General features: G+C 60.7%; 1 protein-coding gene across 1 annotated transcript in view; it reads right to left on the bottom strand.

Moving 5' to 3' along the window:
• SND1 (staphylococcal nuclease and tudor domain containing 1) overlaps positions 1 to 17,513 on the bottom strand; it is a 68,658-nt gene that overhangs the window by 21,217 nt on the left and 29,928 nt on the right. The window contains exons 11-13 of the mRNA XM_066318957.1: positions 11,353 to 11,442; positions 4,721 to 4,821; positions 1,199 to 1,309 (exon numbers count right to left, since the gene is read on the bottom strand). Coding sequence (XP_066175054.1) covers positions 1,199 to 1,309; positions 4,721 to 4,821; positions 11,353 to 11,442 — 302 coding nt within the window. The remainder of the gene's footprint in view (positions 1 to 1,198; positions 1,310 to 4,720; positions 4,822 to 11,352; positions 11,443 to 17,513) is intronic.

Raw genomic sequence — 17,513 nt, 5'->3', positions numbered from 1 at the left:
GCTCCCAGCATGGATGAGCTATCTCCACCCTGGCCCCGCTCTGGGATTGGGCAGGAACACCCAGCACCTCCCCTTGGGGACATCCAGGCTCAACCCCAGACCCTGGAGTGGCTCTGGCTCCAGATGCCACATCCCAGCCCTGGATCCATCTGCAGGTGCCACATCCCAGCCCTGGATCCATCTGCAGGTGCCACATCCCAGCCCTGGATCCATCTCCAGGTGCCACATCCCAGCCCTGGATCCATCTGCAGGTGCCACATCCCAGCCCTGGATCCATCTGCAGGTGCCACATCCCAGCCCTGGATCCATCTCCAGGTGCCACATCCCAGCCCCGGATCCATCTGCAGGTGCCACATCCCAGCCCTGGATCCATCTGCAGGTGCCACATCCCAGCCCTGTATTCTGGTATCCCAGTGCCCCCTCTGCAGCTTGGAGCTGCTGACTTCCCGCCAGGCTTCCCAAAAGGCACATTCCAGGCGCTGGGAAGGAGCCTGCGAGCAATCTGCCAGCCGCCCACTGCCCGGGCACGGCTGGGTGGGAATGGGAGCAGCTTTCTCAGGATTGATCCATCCGCCTTTTCCCGCAGCAGCCAGCCCTGCCCGGGAAGGTGCCGCAGCCCCCTCCAAGCTGCTCTTCCCGGCTCTCGGCATCGTGCCGGGATCTGCTGCCAAGGAGGAGCTGAGATCCCACCATTCCTGCCGGGCTTGGGCTCAGCTGTGATGGAGCCGCCTCCGGAGGGAGTGGGGCTGGGCAGGGAAGGGCGTCCAGTGCCATTCCAGGGCCACTGGGAGCATGGGATGAGGGACAGGGACATGGGGACACATGGGGGGGCTCCCAGGGTTGGGAACAGCAATCTGTGGCCATGGGAGTCCTGGGATCCAGGATCCTCTCCATGGGGAAGAGGGCTGTGCACACCTGGGACACAGCTGGGATGGGACAGACGGGCACGGGGAACTCCATGTGGGAATCACCTCCAGCTACAGGGATGAGGCATGGGGACACAGGGCAGGGGACAGAGGATGTGAAAGGGGACAGGGACAGTGCGGGCGGACACAGGGCAGGGGACACAGGGTGTGGCAGGGGGACACAGGGCAGGGGACAGAGGATGTGACAGGGGACAGGGACAGTGCGGGGGGACACAGGGCAGGGGACACAGGGTGTGGCAGGGGACAGGGACAGCCCCCCCAGCCCTGCTCACCGGGCCTCGGCCGCCAGCAGCTCGTCGTAGTGGGCTGAGCGCTGGTCATCGTCCTGCCGGTAGCGCAGCACCGTGGCCAGGCCCTTGCTGACCAGCGCCTCCGCGATGTTGCTGTGGGAACAGGACTGGGTCGAGGTGGGAACTGGAGCAGGGAGACCCCAATCCTACCCCAATCCCACCCCATCCCGTCCCAAGGCCTTGCAGTGACACATCCCAGTTCTCTGGGCACAAGGGGGGGACTGAAACTGCGTTCACCCCACAGGGAGAAGCCACCCAGGAGCATCCTAAAAATGCCACCCCAAAAATTCACCCAAAACTCTCCCCCGCCCCTCCCCTAACCCAGCAGGCTCAGCATTCCCAGGCCTCCTCCTGGATTTCCCAATCCCATCACTTTTTTCCTGGTTTGGGACAGGGGGCACCCTCCCCGGATTCCCTCCAAACCAGAGGGGTGATGGGCCCCCAGCCCACAGCAATCTCCCTGATTCCACCATCCCATGTTTTCCCAGAAAATAGGTTAGGCACCAGTTGGGGAGGGCTTGGACAGGGAGACCCCCCCACCCCCCATTTCCACAGGAAGGGGCCTGGATCAGCCTTTCCCAGTGAACTGGGATTTCTGGGAGCGGCAAGGGGGGCCTGTACAAGGCAGGGATGAACCCATCACATTCCACTGCTTTAAGCAAATCCATGAATTCTCCTCTGCCAGCACATCCCTAATTCTCCTCCAACCACCCCTCCCTCAACTAATTCCCTCTGTATCCCCAAAAAAAGTGGATCTATCCAGAGGATGGAAGGACTGATCCCTTCCCGAATCCCGGGTGTGCCCTTTCTTGAGGAGGGGGAAGGGCAAATCCATCATCAGGAGCCGAAATTAGGTCTCTGAGCAGGGGGAGGAATCAAAAAATTCGGGATTGGCAAACGAGGGAATAGCTGCAGCTGGAGCAGCTGCGGCAGCCTGGGAATGCCGAGCACTGGGAATGGGCACCCTGGGAATGCCGAGCACTGAGAATGGGCGCCCCAGGAATGGGCATCCTGGGGATGGGGACTGCTGGGAATGGGCACCCCTGAAATGCTCAGGAAGGGGTGGGAGCTGGGGGAGGCCAGGGAAGGGCCAGCGTGGATCCCGGCAGTCCCTGACATTCCCCATCCCAGTCAAATCATGCTCCTCATCCTGAACACATCCCACTCCCCATCCCAAACACATTCTGATCCCCATCCCTGACATCCCACTTCCCATCCCAGGTGCACCCTGAAAAAGGGTGTGGAAAAGTGTCCCCCTCCTTGTCCCATCCCTGGGCCACTGGAGAGCCTTGATGCTCTGGAGTTTTCCCAGCACTCCCTGCCATGAAATCCGGCTGCTTCCCAGAGCCAAAACACCTCCACAGGCTGGAAATCCCGGGAAAAGCTGAAATTCTTTCGGGGTTCAGGGGTTTTAAAGCTCAGAATTCCCACAGGGAGTGATCCTGGCACCCAGGGAAGTGCCCTGGGAGCACTGCGGGAAGGAGGGCAAGGGAGAGCGAGACAGGGATAACAGCTCAGAGAAGGAATTCCAGCCCATGGATTCCAGATCCTGCTGCAGCCTGGCTCCCTGGGACACACCCCCCATTCCCACCTCCAAACAAAGCTCTGGAATGCAGCTGGAGCTGTGGCCCAGAGGGAAGGAGTATGCCCCAGTTAATCCCAGATCCCAAATTAAAGACTGGGAAGACGGTGGGGGAAATCTCCTTCGGCTGGAAAATGCCAATTTAGGAACTTCAAGCCAAAAATATCAATTTTTAAGCTCCTCCTGCAGCTCCTTCCCCAAAGGAAGTTTTGGAGGGGTTTCATCCCACCCGAGCCGGTGCCCAGCACAGATCAGGATCAGGACTGGGATCAAGATCAGGATCAACGGTGCCAAACCCATCCCACCCTCCAAACTCCATCCCAAACTGCAGCATCCGGCCCCGCTGCCCCCAGGGAAGGGAGCCCTCAATCCCACTGGGAATTGCGCCTGGAATTACAGCACAGGGTGCTCCTGAAGTGTGGGCTTTGGGATTTCTAGGAGCTTTTTTTTTTCTGAGGATGATGTAGGATGCTGTAGGATGCTATGGAATAGTGCAAGATGCTGTGGAGAACTATGAGATGGTCTGGGATGCTGTGGGATGCACCAGCACTCCTAGGGCATGGATCAGGCCCAAAACTTGGAGGAGATAGGAGGGAGAAGTGGGATGCAGGGATCCCGGGATCCAGGCAGGGACACAAGCAGGATAGACAGGGATGCAGGCAGGGATCCAGGAGGGATCCAGGCAGGGAAATGGGCAGGATGCAGGCAGGGATAGGGGCTGGGAGATGAGCAGGGATCCAGGCGGGAATATGGGCAGGGATCCAGGCTGGGAGATGAGCAGGGATCCAGCAGGAGAAGCTGCATTTGTGCTCCAGCCCCCCCCAGCTCCCAGTGCCTGGAGCCGGGATCGGAGCTGGGATCGGGGCTGCAGATCCTGCCCTGGCTCCCGCCCCGGCGCTGCCGTGCCTGGAATTCCAAGCAGGCTCAGCCCAGCCCAGATGCCGGGCGGACACTCCAGGAGGACAAGCCAGGCTTTATTCCCTGCTCTATCCCAGCCTGGCAAAGGCCTCGGGACACAGACTCTGCTCTGTTCCACCCCCCCGCATCCCGGGATGCAGCACCAGGAATGGCATAGGCAGTGCTGGAACATCCCAGGATGCAGCACCGGGAATGGCACAGGCACTGCTGGAACATCCTGGGATCCAGCATCGGGAAGGGCACAGGCACTGCTGGAACATCCCGGGAATGCAGGGGCAGCTCTCCCAGCCCTGGGGTTAGGGAGCAGGAAAACGCATCTCTCCCAGGTTTTGCAGGGAAGGAAGGGAAGTGCAGCTCTTGCAGCCCCTGGATCAGGGAGGGAAAGGCAGCGCTGCAGCGCTTTGGGCGCTTTCCAAAATAGCTGCTACCGGGAAAAAAAACTGGGAAAGCAACCAAGGGCCTATGACAAATCCTCCCTACGCAGCTCCTGGAGCCGCTGCCAGCCGGAGGCTTGGCCTATCCACAGGGATGTGCCAGAAGCTCAGCCTATCCACAGGGATGTGCCGGAGGCTCGGCCTATCCACAGGGATGTGCCAGGGGCACCGGCACCCCGTGCCCCGAGGGGGAAAAGCCACAAATTCTGGCTGAGGGGAAGCTGCTCTGGAACACTCCCCACTCCCAAACCTTCTCATGGAGAAGGGAAATCAGGGAGGGGTCCCTGGGGAAGGACAAACATCCCGGGATACACAGAGGGGAAGACTCCAAAGCCACCCTCGAGGCAGGTGGACTGGGGGGAATCTAATCCCAATATCCTCCAAAACTGATGCAGCTGCAGGGGGTCCAGGCAGCAGCATCCCAACGTATCCCACAGAATCCCAACACTGGGATGCTGGGAATGGGGGCTGATCCCAGGCCAAGTCGGGACTGAGCCACCCTGCCACCCCACAGAGCTGTGGCACAGCGGGGACCCCAGGTGCAAAGCCCAGTCCCTGGGGAGGACTCACATTCCGCCGATGGAGACGGTGGCACACGTGCGCTCCGAGAAGGCCGGGACGGTCTCGGTGGCGCTGCTGGCAGGGCGGATGTAATCCACGGAAACGTTCACCTGGAACAGGGACATGGCTCAGGGCTGGCACTGCCAAACCCTGGGACCAGCCAGGCCCTCATCACCATCCTCATCCTCATCCCCATCCTCATGCCCATCCTCATTCCCACTCCCAGTCTCCGGCCCCTCTAGTTCTCCATGCCCAGGGAATGGAGCCAGTGGGGCTTCCCAGTGGCTCCAGCACCACCGGAGCTCCCAGGCACATGAACCCAGCACCTTCCCAGGCAGGACAAGATCCTAGTTGTGATCCCGGCACTGCCAGGTGTCCCCAGAGCTCCGTGGGGATCCCTAGATGTGGTGGCCCTGACACTCCCGGTTTATGGACATGACTTTCCTGCCAGGACAATAAGACAGGGCTGTCCCCAGGAATTAGCATCTCTGGGAGGGATGGGAGGAAGGGCTGGGGCAGAGCAGGAATTCCACGGTGTCCCCACGGCTCCAACACAGCAGGGAGGGATTGTGACAACGCTGCCATCACCCCAGGATCCCAGCCAGGCACTGGGAACACCTCACAGGCAGATCCTGCTGGATCCTCTTCCCTCTGCACCAGGGCTCAGGATGAGCTTGGACGTGCAGGGATCAGGGAATCCTGGAATGGTTTGGGTGGAAAGGGAGCTCAGAGCCCCTCCAGGGCCACCCCTGCCATGGCAGGGACACCTCCCACTGTCCCAGGCTGCTCCCAGCCCCAGTGTCCAGCCTGGCCTTGGACACTGCCAGGGATCCAGGGGCAGCCACAGCTGCTCTGGCAATTCCAGCCCAGCCAGGAATTCCCAATTCCCAAGATCCCATCCAGCCCTGCCCTGTGGCAGTGGGAAGCCATTCCCTGTGTCCTGTCCCTGCAGGCCTTGTCCCCAGTGCCTCTGCAGCTCTCCTGGAGCCCCTTCAGGCCCAGGAAGGTTGCCCTGGAACCTTCCCTCCTCCAGGGATCACCCCCCAGCAGTTCCCAGCATCACATCCCACATCTGCAGGTGCTGTTTCCATGCCAGTCCCACCCAACCCCACCCCTCTGCTTCCCCAGGGAAGCTCCATCCTCGATGCTTTCCCAACGTCCTGGGAATACCCTGAGGCTCTGAGGCAGAGGGGGTGACACTGGGGTGACACGGGGGCAATGTGGGGATCTCTGGGGACACCCCAGTGCTGCCGCCTCAGGGCTGGACTTGGCCTCTGTGGACTTTCCCCAGGCCCGTTCCCATTCCTGTTCCCGCTCCTGTTCCCGTTCCGCATGGCCGGAGCTGCGCTGAGCCAAAGGCAGCCAGACAGGCGAGGCAGGAGCATCCCTGAACCCCTCCAAAGCCTCGGCTCATCCCGAAAATCACTCATTAAACCAACATCAAAATGCAAAAAAGGTCGGAGCGTCTGGCAGGGCGCCGGAGCCGCGGCTTTTCCGTGCGGAGAGGGGGCTCCGGCAGGAAAGAGCCAATTAAGGGGAGCGGTTACAGCGATTCCTCGCAGCAAAGCTCCCGTCGGAACCACTGGAGGGGAAAAAGAGACGCCGATTACTCCGAGAGGCAGGTTGGGAATTCAGCTGCTCCAGGGCTTTTGAGATGTCTGGCTCGGGAGCGGCTGGCGTGGGAAACACCTGGCTCAGGATGCGGCACCGGGAACAGGGAGCGGCGGTGGCGGAGCAGCCGGGGGGGACAGGGGATCCCAGGAAGGAGTCAGGAGAGACTGGGATGAGATGGGATGGGATGGGATGGGGTCACTCCTCCGCAGCAAAGCCCCATGTTGTGTCCCACTGTATCCCAGTGCACTGGACCTGCCCAGGGGCAGGAAGGCTCCACAGAGGGGTCTGGACAGGTCAGATCTATGGGACAGGGACAATGGGATGAGGTTCCACAAGGCCAAGTGGAGCCCTGGCACAGGGTGTGGCTGCCCCTGCATCTCTGGAAGCACTCAAGACCAGGCTGGACAGGGCTTGGAGCCACCTGGGACAGGGGAAGGAGTCCCTGACCATGGCAGGGCTGGAAGCCCTTGGATCACACCAACCCCATGGAACACTCCAGACCTGGAAAGCTGGGAAAGGCTCTGGGGGGGGCCGCTCATCTGGAGGGACCCAGAGCTGCAGGGACAACACCCAGGATCATGTGAGGGCAGGACAGGGTCCATGTGACACCAGATGTGGCACCGTCACCATCACCCCACTGCTCTGGCACCGGGAACAGAAGGCAAAGTGTTCCCGGGATACGAGGGCGACGTGCCCATGGAGGGCCTGGGAAGAGCTGGCTGGGGCTGGGGGTGCAGGGACCCCCCAGGACCCCAGGGCTCCGCTCCCCCCGGAGCAGCCGGAGCCGCGCCTGGGCGGCTTTCCAAGGTCAGCTGCAGTCAGGGTGGATTAAATCACTTCGGCAGCTCCGCTCCCGGGAGCGCATCCAGCCCGGAACAGCGGCACCGCACGGGCTCCGAGCAGCCATCGCCACCAATGTCACCCACAGGGTCCCCGTGGGGTCCCCGTGGGGACCCAGCACCCCGGCACTCACTGCCTGGGATCACCAGCACAGAGTGGGGTGTCAGGATAGGGGGTGAACAGCACGGGGTCCCCAGGACACAGCCTCGGCCTTGTCCCCAGGGTCAGGGTCCCAGCGAAGTTGTTCCCAGCTCCTTGTTCCCAGGATGGGATCCCCAGGGTGTGGCCCCTGCCACCCTGTCCCCAGCTGGTCCCAAGGTGGGGTGGGGACATCCCCCGTGGTCTTGTCCCAGTTCCAGCCCCAGTCTGGGATGGGGGGACACAAGGGGACATTCCAGGCACATCCCCTGCTCCAGCCTCAGGACCCCATGGCAATGGGGACACGGCCCCACCCCAGGGGGGACAGCGGGAGCAGGGATCCCCTCCCGGGGCCTGCCTGGAGAGGGGTGAGGAGGGATCATCCCCCCGGGAAGGGCCAGGAGCAGCCTCTCCTTTGGGATGGGGAGGGCGGGGTGGGGTCGGGCCGTGCCGGTGCCATTCCCTGCTATTCCCTCATCCCACGGGGGGCTCCGAGGGGCCGCGGGGACACGGGGGGGCCAGGGGGGGACAGATGGGGGGTGGGTGGCAGCCCAGACCTGCCGGGCTAAAAATACCCCACCCGCCTGCGGATCTCCCGGCCCGGCGGCGTCACCCGCTCCCGGTAGTATTTTTACTTCCCTGGCAGCTCGTGCCGGGGGGCTGGGAAGGGGCTGGTGGGGGGCTCGGGGGGGTGGGTGCCCCCCGTGTCCCTCCCGTGCCGGAAAAGGTTCCCGGAGACCTGACGGGGGCCAGGAGGTGGGAGCAGGAATGTGCGGGATGATCCCGGCAGGATGGGGGCTGCAGGAGGCACCGCGGGCAGATCCAGGGACACGTTTTCCCTCTGGAGCAGCGATTTCCCTCCCGAGGGCCGGCTCATCCCAGCCCCCCACGCATCCTGCTGCAGGCACCGGGATTTCCTGGGAATGGCGAGCAGGAGCCGGCTGCGTTTCCCTCTCCACCTCTCCATCCTCCCATCATCCCTCCTGGAAAAGGCCGGGACGTGGAACGAGGATGCTCCACAGCAGCTCCCGGGAGCCTCCAGCGCCTCCGGCATGGCCGGGAGCGGATCCAGCAGGATCCGAGCTCCCTCCTCCCTCCTGCTCCAGCGGCTGCCGGAGGGGCCGCGGAGACCCCCGGGGCAGGATTGACCTTGGAGCGGGATAACCATGGAAGTGGCGGGCTGGGAAGCGTCGTGGGAAGAGCGATGGATGCAGGGAAAGGAAAGACCGCTGAATTTGGGATCGTTACACCGGGAATAATCCCGTTCGCCTCTGCCCCCTCCCCCGTGCCGGAGCCAGCCCAGCCCACTGCAGCACCCGCGCACGCCGCGGGTTCCAAGCGCAGTCCGGGTGGGAAAGCTGCGCTCCACAACAGCTCTCCCGGCTCGGCTCCGAGCAGCCAAATCCTCCCCGGCAGCCAAATCCTGCCCAGTTCCACACGTGGAAGCGGCGGGTGACGCAGCCGTTCCCGTGACGCTCCAGAGCTGGCAAAGCTGCCCCGGCTCCCGCACATTCCCGGGCTCCGGCGCATCCCCAGGAACAGCATCTCGGATCCCGGCATGATCCCCAGCATGATCCCTGCTCCTGGCACGACGCAGTCTCCCGAGGGATGAGTCCCCACTGTCCCCAAGCCCGGCTGCACCTGGGATCTTCCCAAATTGTCCCCCGGGCAGCGCTGCTGTGCTGAGCTCTCCCTGCACTTCCAAGCTGCTACAACACGCAGGAAAAATTGCCCGACATTCCAAAAATCCTCCTGTCGGCCAAAACCTTTCCCCTCTCTTCCCGGGACTGGGATGGTGTCCGCAGGGAGAAGGCTCTCCCTGGTCAAACCCATCCCTGTTTTATCCCAGGTCTGATCTCCATCAGTGCTGGCACTGGGAGCGCTGCTGTTGGTAACGCCAAAAGGAGAATCCTTGGAAGCATCCCGGGAAGCATCCAGATGCCTCTAAGAGGACCAGACAGGAGAACACCCTGGAAAACCACCACGAAACCACTCGGCTCTGGAGATGAGCAGCATTCCCAGTTGGAATCAGCCTTCCCGAGAGGGATGGGGTGGGATGGGGCACAGGGATGGGACAGGATGGGGCACAGGGATGGGTCACAGGGATGGGACACAAGTATGGGGTCCTGGGACACCCCAACAAGCCCCTCCTTTCTTTCCCTGGGAGCAGCTCGCAAGGACAGGGCGGCATCGCTTCCATGCACATGGAATATTCATCCCGGAGCTCTGCCTTGCCAGCTCCCTCCATCCGAGCGATTAATCCCAGAGTTAATTAGGGAAGAGCTATGATCCATCTCCTGCGCCCGGCGCAATTATCCGGAGCGGCTCCACGGCGGAGCGCAATCGATGGGCGGAGGAGCCGGCCCTTCCTGACACGCTCCACGGATTTATTCCACAAATCCATAGTGGTCTGGGCAGCTGGGGGCCGGCTCCGGTTCATCCCACGCCGCCGGGCAAATTCCAGTGGCTGGCAAGGATACAGCAGCACAGGAGAGCCAAAAATCCCAAATCCAGTCTTCACGTGCCATGAAAATCCCAGCCTGGAAAATTCCCAGTGCTCGGGAGTGAGCAGGCAAGAGGGAAAAAGCATTGCATTCCATCTCTTCCTCGGGAGCAGGGAACTCAGAGGTGGATTCCCATATCCCAGCTCCTCTCCCAACACAAACTGAAGGAGATGGATGTTCCTCCCTCACCCCCCCTTGGTGCTTTCTTCAGGGGGAATTATTTTGGGAAGCAATGGCAAGGCTGAGCCAGTGTTCCAGCAGGATGGGTTGGAGAGGAATCTGGCAAAAGAATTTTGGGATGAAACCCTAGGTAGGTTACAGGCTCTCCAGTCATGAACTGTGGCTGGTGCTGGAGCAGCTGGAGCAGGAAATCCCTCAGGGAGGTCGGGATGGATGGAATAGGCAGCAGGAGCTCCAGCAGAGCTCCAGGAGATCCAAATCCCATCCCTCAAGGCTCCTGCCCATGGCACTGGAGAGGGATGAGCTAGAAGAGCAACACCCCCAGTAGAAGCAGTGACTGCCAGTGAATCCCAACCCTCTGGAGCTGGGAATGGACATGAAGAGCCAGGATGGGTGCTGACATCTCCCAGGATCCCATCATGCCAGGATGGGGGATCTGCGGGGTCTGCCCCAAGCATGGTCCCTTGATGGGACATTCCAGGGACCTGTGCCACGCCCTGGGGTGGGCTGGGATGTGCCCATGAGGAGCCTCCCAAGGCACAGGGACAGGACCAATTAAGGATCCAGATGATGGTGGACAAAGCTCTTGAGGCAGGCCAGACACCAGGGCAGGCTGAGCTCTCTGAATCCCAGAACACTCTGGAATTCCATGGATCCCCAAGGTCAGCCTCCGAAGGCACCCAGTGCCAGAGCCAATTCCAGTCCCTGATCCAACATAGGGCACAGCAACGGCAGAAAACTGGCACCAGTGACCCCAGAACGGCTCAAGCTGGGAAGGCACTGAGGCGCCAGAATCCCATCCAGAGCCGGTGCTCCCATTACAAATCCCGCCAACACTCCCAGACTTTCCTGACTCTGAGAAGTGACAGACTTCCCATTAAAACAATCTCCCAAGCTGCTCTTTTCCCCTCTCCCTGTTTTTCTGGAATACCCAGGCAGGCTCCGAGCTGGAAAGATCCAATTAGGCACCGAAGCAGCCCCGACGAGCAGCGACGGCCGCGCCATGAAGGGAATTGATTTTATTTGACCGTTTTATGAGCATTGGAAAATTGCATCCGGAGCGTGTGCTCCGCTGGTTAACACATTCCTCATTCCCAGAATTGCACTGAACCAGCCTCGGAAAATATGCCAGGGAAACAAAGGGAGAAGCGAGGTGGAATTCCCAGGAAATGGGGAGGGCAACCCCTCGAGGCTTGGGGGCATCCCAGAATTTCCCATGGAGAGGCCCCGTGTTGTCTGCAAGGAGCCCCATGGCAGCACTGCCATTGGACTCATCCCATCCTTCATTCCCTCAGCCTCAACCTTGTCCCATCACTTGTCCCCTCACCCTCAGCCTCACCCCAGCCTCGCCCGCTCCCTCCATACCTTCTTCCCAATGAGCTTCTTGCGCAGGAATTCCCGGGCCTCGAACATGTAGGGAATGTCATAGAGGGGCCTCAGCTTCCTGTTCTTGTCCTGCCAAGAGAGGGGACATAGGTCAGGGGGTTCCCAAATCTCCTCTCCTGGATCAGCATTGCTCCCCACCCTCTCCCAGGGTCTCAGTTCCCCTGACTCCTGAGGGGACCCCAGGATAATCCCGACATCTCCCCGGAGGATGTGCCGGGAGCCTTGTGGGGCTGGGTAAACCAAAGCAGCTCCAGGAGGGAACAGGATGAGACAATGGGAATTTGGAGTGGAGGTGACCAGGGTGATCCCCTGGGGTGTCCAGCCCCTGTCCAAGGGCACCTCCTGGAGCCAAATCCCCACAAAGGCTGAAAAAAACGTGGAGATTCCCGACAGAAATGGGATTCGACCTGATGCAATCCAGCACAACCCAACACAACCCAACAAAACCCACTGTAACTCAATGTGACCCAAAGTGACCCACTGTCACCCAAAGTGACCCAATGTGACCTAAAGTGACCCAATGTGACCTAAAGTGACTCAACATGACCCAAAGTGACCCAACATGACTTAACAGGACTCAAAGCAACTCAACGTCACCCAGTGTGACCCAACATGACCCAATGTCACCCAGTGTGACCCAACACAACCCAATGCCACCCAAGGTGACCCAGTGTTACCCGACATGACCCAAAGTGGCCCAAAAACCCAAACCAATGTAATCTGACCCAACCCGACCCAGCCCAGCCCCGGTGGAGGACAGCCCTGGGAAGTCACCGTGGGCACGGCTCCCTCACACCTCCCCAAGCCGGGGAGGAAATCATGGAAAAGAAGCAGATTAGGCCAAAGCAGCCGGAAGTGGAGGAGCAGAGTGAGAGGGGAGCAGGAGCAGGCGGACACAGGCGGCGGCACTCGGCTCCTCCCTAATGAACGAGGCTTTGGCAGAGTTTATTGTCCTTGACGATGCTCATTCCCAGACTGCTCCCTGGAGATGTTCCCTCCTCCACCCGCACCGTGCGGCCCTGCTGGCACCGGAGACGGGAATGGGATGGACCCTGAGAGGGGATCCCTGGGAACCCACAACCAGTACCGGGGATGGGAATGGGATGGATTCTGCCAGGGGTTCCCTAGGAACCCACAACCAGGACCAACTCAATCCCAGAGTAGGCTCCTGCTGCAGGCAGAGGCTGAAAACCCCTTCACAGGCAGGTCCCAATCCTGGCAGGATTTCCCTGGAAACAGGAGCTTTTACATTCCCTGGGGGGCACAGAAAAGGTTCCTGACACCCAAAGGAGTGGGACTGAGGAGCTGGCATGGAGCTGTGCCAGGCAGCCGGGATGTGGTGCCAACCTGCCAGCCCCAGAGCTGGCTTTCCAGCAGGGAGAGAGCTTTGGGCACATGAGGATGGCTCAGCTGGGGGCACAGCCCAGGAATGTGAGAGCTGCCCAGCTCCCAATGAGGCGCTCAGGATGAAGGTGTCTTCAGGATTTAGCCAGTGACAGAAAAATTCCTGTTCCCGTGGCAGGGCTGGAGTGGAGTTCTGGGATAAATCCTGTGTCACCAGGATCTGAGCAGGGGTGCTGGGGGGCTCCTATTGTAACATCTCCCTTTGGACCTCCAGCATTGCCCAGGGCTGGAGCACACCTGGAGCCGCCCCCACTCCAGAGAAACCGGGATATTGGGATGATTAATTCCTCATTTCCCAGTGCCATGGAACTGCCACCATTGCTCAACAGAAAAGTCACCATGTGGAGAGGGAGAATTCACCAAAGGGGTGCCACAGGGTGGGCTCAGCCCCTGCTTTGCTACCTCCTGCCCCCACAGCAGATCCCAAAGCAGATCCCAGGTGCTGCTCCAGCCCCTGAAGCCACAGGAGCTCAGAACAAGCAACGGAGGAGCTACTATGGCACCAACGGCCTCTCCCTCTGCCCCTTCCCACGGGAGCACAGCCCCGCCTTTCCAAACTGCCCATGGGCTCCTGGAGCACTCCCGAATCCTTGGGGCAGCTCCCGGACCCTCCCATCAGTGGGATCTGAGGGATCTGGTCCCTGAGACGCTCCCGCCCTGGCCAAGGTCACGGCTGAGCTCCGACACGGAGCGCGGCTCCGCGCGGCAAAGCCCTGTGCAAACACTAATTAATCCTCACTAACGAACTCCAAATTTATGGCTTAGTTAAGTGTCTGTCTGGCACAGGCTGTTAAATCCCTAATCCCCTCCCGCCGGAGCACGGGGAGTGGGACGGCAAAGCCCTGGGTGGCCCTGGCACCTCCCGGCACTGCCAGGAGCTCAGGGGCTGGCAGAGAATTCCTGAAGGAGCCCTGGAGGTGGGACCTGGCTCCTCCCCAAAGCTCCATCGGGTCTGCAGCCACCAGGACCACCCCAAAAAGGCACTACCCCAAAAAGGGACCACCCTGAAAAGGCACCACCTCAAAAAGGCATCACCCAAAAAAGGACCACCCCAAAAATGGACCATCCCAAAAATGGACCACCCCAAAAAGGCACCACCCCAGAAAGGAACCACCCCAAAAATGGACCATCCCAAAAAGGGGCTATCCCAAAAAAGGACCATTTCAAAAAGAGATCACCCCAAAAAGGGACCATCCCAAAAAAGGGAACATCACAAAAAAGGACCATCCCAAAAACGCACCACCCCAAAAAAGGACAACCAGCACAGCCCCCCCAGTAGCAGTGCCATTCCTGTGCCATACTGGGATCCACGGTGCCATACTGCCAGTCCTGGATGTGCCACAGGAGGCAAGATCTGAACCCTCCCCAAAGCTCCATGAGGGCAGCTCACAGGTCTACAGCCATGCAGGACCACCCCAAAAAGGGGTGACCCCCAAAAGGGGTGACCCCAAAAAGAGTCATCCCAAAAGGAGTCACCCCAAGAAGGCATCACCCCAAAAATGAGTCACCCCAAAAAGGAGTGACCCCAAGATGGGGTGACCCCGAAAAGGGGGTCACCAGCACAGCCCCACGGCTGCATCATTCCAGCCCCGGGTGTGCTGGCACTGACAGAGCCCTCACATCCTGCTGCTGCTGCTGCTGCAAAACGCCAATTCCCTTTGGGAATTCTCCACACACAAGGCCTGGCGGTGCCAGGAACTGGATAATGGGAACGTTTACGTGCCCAACCCAAACCGCCCCGACCATTCTATGTCAGCCCCCATTAAATCCCGCTCTGTTGTCCCACACAAGTGACACTCCCGGCGCAGGGACAGCGGCAGCTGATGGCTCTGGGAAGCCGTTCAAGCCCTCGGATGCTCCGCGGAGGTTTTGCAAATAAACACGAAAAATCAATGGAACAGCAGGAAGTTAACGGAGTTCCACAGCCGGCAAACTCTGGCAGTTTCCGACACGGAGGAGGATCTTGCTGGGTTTAACCCATTTCCCGAGGGAGGAGCTGGATCCCAACAATGAATCACCTCAGAAGCTGTGGCTGCCCCATCCCTGAAAGGTTCACATCCAGGCTGGACAGGGCTTGGAACAAGGGATAGTGGAAGTGTCCCTGCCCATGGTGGGACTGGATCGGCTTGAAGGTCCCTTCCAGCCCAGCCCAACTCATCCCAATCCATTCTGAGATCCTACAATTCCATTAAATGCCAGTCCCGGCTCTCCTCAGCTGCTGAAGAGAGTCATCAGCCACTGAGAAGTTAATTAAGCCCAGGGATCTGAGGCTCACTTAATTAAAGGTGAGCAGCGAGGACGTCGCTCCATTAACGGCGGAGTCGGAGCTGCATCTTCAGGGAGCTGCCGAAGAAGCGGGGCACCCATTCCTTCCCTCCTGGAACACCAAGATCCCAATCCCAAACTGGATGGGAACTCTGCTTTATCCCAGGCTGGAGAAGCTGGGCAAGAAAGTGACTTTTTGGTTCCAGCGAGGGACGGAGCAGCTCCAGAGGGGGATGAGAGACCTCTGAATTCCCAGAACAACCCCCCATGGCCCAGAACACCAACAGGGCAAGAGGATTCCACCTCTCCTGTCCAATTAACAGCATTACGCCAGGCGGGAACCAGTTAAGGTCTACTTCCAGGGAAGCAGCAGCCTGGACCCGCTGCCAGGATTCCGGCGGGATTGGACATGGAGTGCTGCATTCCTGGCTGCCAGGGGTCCCACCCCCAGCCCAGCCCCTTCCCAAGGCGGGGGTGATGAGGGATACAGACACAGCTGGAGCAGCTGGAAATACTCCGAGACCTGGGATGGCAAATCCAGCTCCCCATTCCAGGGCTTCCCAGGGACTCTGGAGCCCCCGAGAGACCTCAGGGTGGGAGGAACCTGCTCCATTCCCACTGTGGGAGAAGGACTCCATCCGGAGGAGGAGAGGCTCCTGGGAATCCTGGGCAGCCAGAGCAGAGAAGGGGCAATGGCTCATCAGCAGTGTCACGCCACGGTTCACCCTCGGCTGAACCTGCCAGGGATGTGCTGGGCGGGAAATCCATCCCAGAGATCCATCCCAGAGGCTGTGACAGGGAACAAGCAGTGTCTGGAACACGCATCTCGTTCATCCAGGGGTGCTCAGATCAGGGGGAACAGCCTGATCCCCCCGGCATGAGACAGAGCTCCCAGCTCCCCATGTAAAGACTTCAGGGTTTTCCCCAGAATTCCGGGTGCCAACACTCAAGGAGGGTCCCCAGCGGAGCCAAGGGGACCCAGAGCCTGGTGGTGCAGTGGGATGGCAGGTGGGGAGAGCCCCCCCGCCCCATCCCTACCAGCACAATTAGGGAAGCTCATTATTTGTAAAGTAATTAGCAGAGCTAATCAACTCCCAGCGCCAAGGCGGAATGAGCGAGAGGAGAGCGGGAGCTGCCAGCTGGAAATGCCAGTGCTGGGAGTAGGGACAGGGACACTGCAGTCTCCAGGGTCCCCAGGGTGGGGCCTCGGGCCAGGGCAGAACCCAGTGCTGGGGAAGGATCCCACTCGGGACAGGGAGGCTCCCAGGGATCCCACCCACAGTAGGAGGCTCCCAGGGATCCAGGGAAGGGGCAATGGCTCATCAGTGGTGTCATGCCAGGGTTCACCCTCGGCTGAAGCCGGCAGGGATGCTCAGGGTGGGGAATCCATCCTGGAGATCCGTGCCAGGGCTGGCAGGGCAGTGACAGGGACCGGCAGGAGCACTCGGGAGTGGCTGTTCCCCATCACAGCCCGGGGAAGCTCCGCTTGGGCACAGCGCCGGGGTAGCGCCGCTCCGGCAGCTCCTTCCCGGCGTCCCGGGAGCCCGGCAGGGCTGGGAACGACACCGGCAGCAGCGACAGCCCCAGGGAAGTGACAGGATTCCGGGGATGTGCAGCTCCCGGTGACACGCCGGTGACATTTGCAGGCAGCTCCGAGCAGGTGCTTGTTCAAGGAGCGATGCCTGAAGTGGGCACTTGGCTCCTCCAGCCTCTCCAGCCTCTCCTGCTCCCTCCTTGTCCCCACTCGCAGCCGGCGCCGCAGTCCCTGAGAGCCACTCGAGTGACAGGAGCTGGGCGGCGCTGGTGGCTCTGATGGCCCTGAGTGACAGAGGGCACGGCCAGGGCTGCTGAGGGGTGGCACGGCTTGAGAGCCACGGGATAACCGTGGCTGGAAAAGCCTCAGAGCCCATCGAGTCCAACCATTCCCAGCACTGCCAAGGCCACCACTGACCCTGTCCCCAAGTGCCACCTCCACACGGTTTGAAATCCCTGCAGGGGTGGGGACTCCACCCCTGTGCCAGGGCTGCACAGCCCTTTCCAGGAGGGAATTCTCCAGAATCCACCCTGAAGCTCCCCTGGCCCAGCCTGAGGCCGTTCCCTCTCCTCCTGTCCCTGTTCCCTGGCAGCACAGCCCGACCCCCCGGCTGTCCCCTCCTGGCAGGGACTTGTGCAGAGCCACAAGGTCCCCCCTGGTCCCCCTTTTCTCCAGGCTCAGCCCCTTTCCCAGCTCCGTCAGCCCCTCCAGGGGCTCCAGACCCTTCTCCAGCTCTCTCCCGTTCTCTAGGATCCCAGCCAAGCCGAGACCAAACTCATGGAATTCTGACGGAAAGAGGAGCACACAGATCTCAAATCCCCGGAGACCAGCACCTCCAACTCCCCAAAACCAGCTCCAAAAGCCCATATGGGTTACTGGAGGAATTGGTCCCGGAATTCCCTGAGGGCTCCATCCCAGGAATTGGCTCCTGAGCCAC

Source organism: Sylvia atricapilla, chromosome 5 (assembly GCF_009819655.1).
Source record: "Sylvia atricapilla isolate bSylAtr1 chromosome 5, bSylAtr1.pri, whole genome shotgun sequence".
Lineage (NCBI taxonomy): Eukaryota > Metazoa > Chordata > Aves > Passeriformes > Sylviidae > Sylvia > Sylvia atricapilla.
The sequence above is the reverse complement of the archived record's forward strand: the minus strand, read 5'-3'. Positions and strand labels throughout refer to the sequence as shown.